The sequence below is a fragment of the Dysidea avara genome, chromosome 7 (genome assembly GCF_963678975.1).
Source record: "Dysidea avara chromosome 7, odDysAvar1.4, whole genome shotgun sequence".
In the NCBI taxonomy this organism is placed as follows: domain Eukaryota; kingdom Metazoa; phylum Porifera; class Demospongiae; order Dictyoceratida; family Dysideidae; genus Dysidea; species Dysidea avara.
Window position 1 is genome coordinate 19,809,115 of NC_089278.1, and position 6,074 is coordinate 19,815,188.

The 6,074-nt window shown below is 35.5% G+C and overlaps 1 protein-coding gene across 1 annotated transcript; it reads right to left on the reverse strand.

Annotated features, from left to right (window-relative positions):
- Positions 1-4,214: 4,214 nt before the first annotated feature.
- Positions 4,215-4,985, reverse strand: LOC136261091 (ryncolin-2-like). The gene has a single exon (XM_066055058.1). The coding sequence runs from the start codon at positions 4,983-4,985 to the stop codon at positions 4,215-4,217; it is 771 nt and encodes a 256-aa protein (XP_065911130.1).
- Between the last annotated feature and the right edge of the window lie 1,089 nt (positions 4,986-6,074).

Genomic DNA, 6,074 nt, shown 5'->3' on the forward strand with positions numbered 1-6,074 from the left:
ACAAGTGTAATCAAAGGTTGAATAGTGTTACCATGAAGGTATCCATAGCAACATGGGACCTATATTGAACACATAGAAGGTGTGAGCAAACAACTATTAATAGGGTTAACTATTAATAGGGTTAACTATTAATAGGGTTAACTATTAATAGGGTTATTAAACAATTAACAACAGGAATTTACAGGATACAGTACAAAACTATTGATCACAACTTAATGGGAAAGATATCTCATAAGTGATATATATATATATATAAGGTAAAAGCAATTGCACTCAGCTGCTCCTAGCTACTACTATACACATTCTGTTAATTTTGATACTACAACATCTTAATTCCTTGTGTTTTATTATTAACCACTACTATATTATTTGGTACAATATATTTTGGTGGTATATCATGGCTTCAGTTTTGGGCCTCAGTATATAGTATTGTGGCTTTGTTGATACCTCTCGTTATGACTAAATATAGGTATATTGCAGAGCCCAAGCAGTACATGGAGAATGTTGTCCTTCCAGAGTTAAGGTTTCTCCCTATTTAATCCTTTCTTTCCATCAAGTCACATGGCTAATGAGGTCATACAGGCAATGATGTAAAAATGGAGAAATCTCTTGTGTTAACTCATGGGAGATTGATTTAAGTAAGCGAGTCCACAAACACATACAATGAGTTAAACATGGGAAATTTTAAGTCAAACACAAAAAGTCATAAAATCCTGTCTGAGTATATACACACTAATAAACATGAGTTGTGAAAAAAGGGTGTAGCTCCCCAAAAGGCCAGGGAGAAAAAAATTGTGAAAGCAATGGTGGCTGCCAAGAAATGGCTGCAATGAAATAAGTCAGCAGATAGTAGTATGATATGTGGTCAAGAGAGCAGATGCTATTAAACACAGCTATAAATGTACAAATGTAGGAAATGTGTCATGATAGTAACAGATACCTCGTAGAGTTTACTGTGATCATCACAACCTATACTAAAGTATTTATAGAATGTAGAATACTTGAGTTGTCAGTCAACAGCACTTACATAATTGTACAAATAAACTTTTACTGGTAATGATAAACATGGAATAGTCTGCTTCAGTAGTTAATTTGCTATGAGTCTTATCATATGTGCTTTCACAAGACAAATTATAGACCTATTATTAACTGAGCTGAGCTATCTGATAATGCAATGATTCTCAAAATAATTGATGGGAGCAGAGCCCATTCAATGACTCTGGTAGGTTTCTAGCTATACAATCAATCAGCTACTCTTTATAAATGTTATTATGGCCATCATAAATTAATCTTATGTTTCACAGATGCCACAGTTGTCAGCATTGAGACAGACACAAAATTATATTATGATAATGAAATCTCTTTAAAAGAGTGTTATAAAGGTGAGAGAAATGGAGCTTCCTCACATTATCAAAAAGATTTTAGTACCTGTACTCGTAAATATCAAAATAGTCAAGTAGTCTATTGTACTCCAATAAAACAATCAGGTTCAGCTTATTTACATTAAAATTTTTGACTTTCCAGATCACTACTAGAGGTTAAAAAGTTAATGAAACATTATATATGATTAATGACCTTGTGAATGATATGTTGGGTATCAAGGGTCAGAGTATATGTAGCAGTTGACTTGAAGAAATACGTATACTTACTAGACTATTCAGATTTGGTATGCATATTCCGTAACCTCTTTCATCCTACCAATAATTTGTCCATGTGATGACATGCATGCACACATAGTATTGGTATGATACAATGATTAGTACAAAATGTTTATATTATGTATAATCTAGTCTTGTTTGCAAGGATATAGTCATAAGCTACTCAGTTTACACACATTCTACAATGTACATATTCTCAAATATGAAATAGGAAGCCAAAGAGATTTGGCCTAATGGATAGCACTTAAATGGCTTAGTGGTTGTGATAAATATTGAAGCATTGAAATAAATATTGCACTTAGGTGAGTTACTGGTTGTAATGTTTGGTTGAACATACAATACAAGCAATCGGTCAATCAAAGCACACAGGCAGTGCAGATACACTCCCACCATTAGCAGGGTAGCTTATAGCTTGTATCTCATATAACTTGCATAATGATCAAAGATACTTCAATGGCAATGGAAATGCTCTGCTATAATGTCTAATATGACTCTTGCAGATGAGTAGTTCATTCCATGGTCAATTCAAGACCACACTATGGCTGGAATAGATTTTACTATCCAGACATCCTGAACAACTTTTTTCCAGGTATCCTGACATCATCACTTGCTGGAAATAAATTTGTTTTGATTACAATATTTATACCACATCCACTATGATCACATACCAAGAATAGCATGTGGTTCAATATAATACATTAGCTACATAGAATCATAAAACCAGAATACAGCTGAGTGTGGTTTCAGTATACTACAACTCTTCTTGGAGGGGAACCACTAGAAGATCTTTGTGACTTTGCGTCATCCACTAGGGATCTAAATGGTAATGGTTTACAAGCTCGAAAGAAATACTTCAACTACTTCTCCATAGCTATCATTACAATACTATCAATTAACCACCTAGAGCTGTATAGCTGCTTGAATGTTACAAAGAAGTAACCAAACGCTGCCAGCTCAAGGCTAGTCAGACTCATCTGTAATAGCTAATGATCGAACTGCTGTACAATTGTATGACATGATTTTGCTTGCCTGTTATCCATCTTAGAATCAATATGACCACTCCCATTTACTAGATTATATTAAGTGTACTTAGTGTAAAACGTCACCTTTTGAATCTTTGTAGCATTTCTATAGTTAATGCTTGCATACTCTTTGTCTATCTTCAGAAATGTTTAGAGCATTTACAGAGTTTTACTAATTGCACTGTACTGGTGGGTGCTTGTATGACAATCCCATATTTTAGATGTGTAGAATGATGATGAGAATGAATGTTAATGCAACTACTCTACATAATTATGACAATTAACACTGTACAACACTATAAACCAACTCTATTCAAAGACAAGCATAAGTATTTTTATAAGGTACAGAACACATAAGAAATCTTATAAGTTTACGTTTGGCCAAAGATAGTCAAAAATGCAGCCCCATAATTTTCTATCTTCTCTATCACTACTTGCCAACTTATATCTTATATGTTAGCAAGCTGGCAGAGAGAAGACAGAAAGTTACAAGTTGCATTTTTTCACCATAACTCATGCTGTTCTTTACCAAAAAAAAACTAAGAAGTACCAAGGTATCACAGAATGTAGCTATTTATTTCCAACATCACTGAGACCATCTCACCAAAAGGATTGCTTGAAGAGCAAAGGAAGCCACTTAATTATGCATCAGTCAAGTCAAAGGTGACCTTCGATCTCAGCAAAAATCCACCAAGTAAAAAATTCTTTTTATTTTCTACAGTGTCCAAGGAATGAATCACCAAAGTTTCAGCTTATTAGGGTGATTAATTTTGGAATTATAGCGCTAGACAGTTGGGAGAGCAAGAAAATCAGTTTGTACAGCAACTATGCTGAAAATACAAGGACATTACATAGATAACACCCAGGTTGGAATTGGTGGGATTTCAGAGGTCTCTCAAATGACTAATATTACCTCTCAATCTTCTTAGTCTATACCTAAGGAGCTTAATCATATATGATAAAAAGAAAAAATGCCAAAAGTGATTTAAGTGACTTTAAAGTGAAGTAGGTAATTTGATGACAGGCTTAACTATGGAGGTATCTGAGGTCATAATAAATAAGCCATCACAACTCATTGACCAATGTTGTGATAGAGAGTGTTGCATTGCACTTACAACTGAAAAGTTTCAACAGCCCTGTTATGAATGATAACCATAATCTGAAGGACAGGTAGGGTACATACTTATGCCTCAGTTGGAAGAGGCCAACCCACATTGTTCCACCACACATTGTGATGGAGAAATGTGCCACTAACCAGCTATTGGAGACACTGTACATATCCCATGTTGGAGGACCAGATTTAGATATATACTACATTTATTTTACGCGTGCATGCAGGCTGATTATACTCTGTGATACTAGCCATACCATGCTATAGCCCACACACTTATGTGCAGCATTACCACACATCATATCAACACAAGTGAAATTGTACTCAATACATATATTGATGTACAATCAGGAATTAATTGTGCTGTGTTATGTATATGAATGTGACCAGTATGTATATTACAAAACCTAACAGTAAATTCTGTCACTGAATAATGCAGTCTTGAGGGCGTATCTTCATTTCAATTTTGAGAACATTGTACCATTTGGATTTATGGCGCAAACTTGGTGGTTGACGGTTTGGGTGGATACGAGAACACTCGTAATACCACCATCCACTTCCTTGATCAGTTGCACAATTACCAGCTCCCCAATCATCGTTGTCATTGTCAGCAGTTGAGAATTTAGTTCCGTTTAGTGGGTGGATTGCAACAAAGTCAATAGGAGTGATGCCAGTGAATCCTTCGATTATCAATGGGTATTTTTGACTTGCACTTCCTACACTGAAAGTGTTGTAGTGGAGATGGGACCAGGTGTGGTTGTCAAATTGAAAGTCAATCCTCAACTCCCAGTGGCCAGACTTTGTTAAGTAGTTTAACAAATTAAGTCCATACCACAGTTTATCACCATTAAGGTCTCCAAATCCTTCTTCATATTCTTTCCATGTCTTGTTGAAGGTGTTTACTCCATCTTTAATGTTCCTTTGTATTACAATCCATCCTCCATCACCAGTGTCCATGTCACAGTAGGCATGAGCAGTAATAAAACGACTTCCATACTTACACTTCATCTGGTAGACAGCAGAAGGAGCTTTGCTGAGTGGAAAGTTGATAAGATCACAACAACTTTTGATGGTTATCTTGTCTGGTCTACACTTGGTCTTTAACTGGTTACACTGCTGGAGGAGGTAATCACATTGTTGATCAGCATTAGTTGAGCTGACTATTATGAGCAGTATGACTAGTTGACTCTTCATATCTTACTATACTGTATAGTTGATCAGTTAATGTGAACAAGCAGTACGTAGTTGATGTTATTTATACTAACAGCATTGCTGACTGGACGACACATGGCTATCACACAATCCAGTAGACTAATGTGATGAGAGTAGTATTTGTAACCGATAATTAATTGCTCTTTAGTTGGTTTTCTTCTGTTCTCATAATTGATTTTAGTTCAGAATGGTTTCCATGGTTGGGTGGTACATGGATTATTTGCAGCTCTACACTTACAAAGGTGTTGTGTGATTTACAGTAGCATTTGCAGGACAACCTTGCAATGTGTTAATAAAGAAATGTCTTTGCAACAATTTAGAAACAGTTGATCAGTTCCTCAAATGTTTAATGGAGCAGATGTATGCCCAGTTCTAGATATCAGTGATGCAAATAATCTCTTCCTGACGAAGTACATATGTCATAGAGGATAATCACATAATTATCAACTGAATATCATAATGTGTTTATAGCAGGTAAGACATATGTAGACTTAGGAGACTTGTGTACATATATATAGGGCAACCCACAGCAGTGACAGCACAATCCTGTGGCATTAACCTAGCATGAATTGAATGTCAATGATCGAGGGAGTACTCTTGCAGTACAGCATCAGGTTGTATCACCGCTCAATAAATCTGGAGCTGATGTTCAACATCTGGAGTAATCAGTCTCGTGGTTGTGTTTACAGAAGAAACCAAAGCATTGGCTAAATACTTTAGAAACCACAATGTAGAAAATTAGAACACAGATGGTGACTTAATGTTAACACCAAGATTATGTGATCATGATAAAATGTTGATAATAAGTAACAGCAGTGCTTCACTATTTTTATGGTATCCCTTAGACTCACTCCAGTCTCCAGATAAGCATATCTATATATAATCCAAAGCAGCCAAGTTGTGTGTCCTTTCAAAAATAGGTTAGTATGAAAAAGATATTAGATCAAGGTGGTGGCCAAGAAATGGCTACAATAGCTATTATTATACTGTCACTTAATTAACATTACAAAATTAACTGACAATATATATCATTGCAGCCATTTCTTAGCAGCCACCTTTGATCCTATTTTG

Excerpts from the sequence above, each read along its gene's own strand:
- LOC136261091 (XM_066055058.1), bottom strand. The coding sequence starts at position 4,985 with ATGAAGAGTCAACTAGTCATACTGCTCATAATAGTCAGCTCAACTAAT.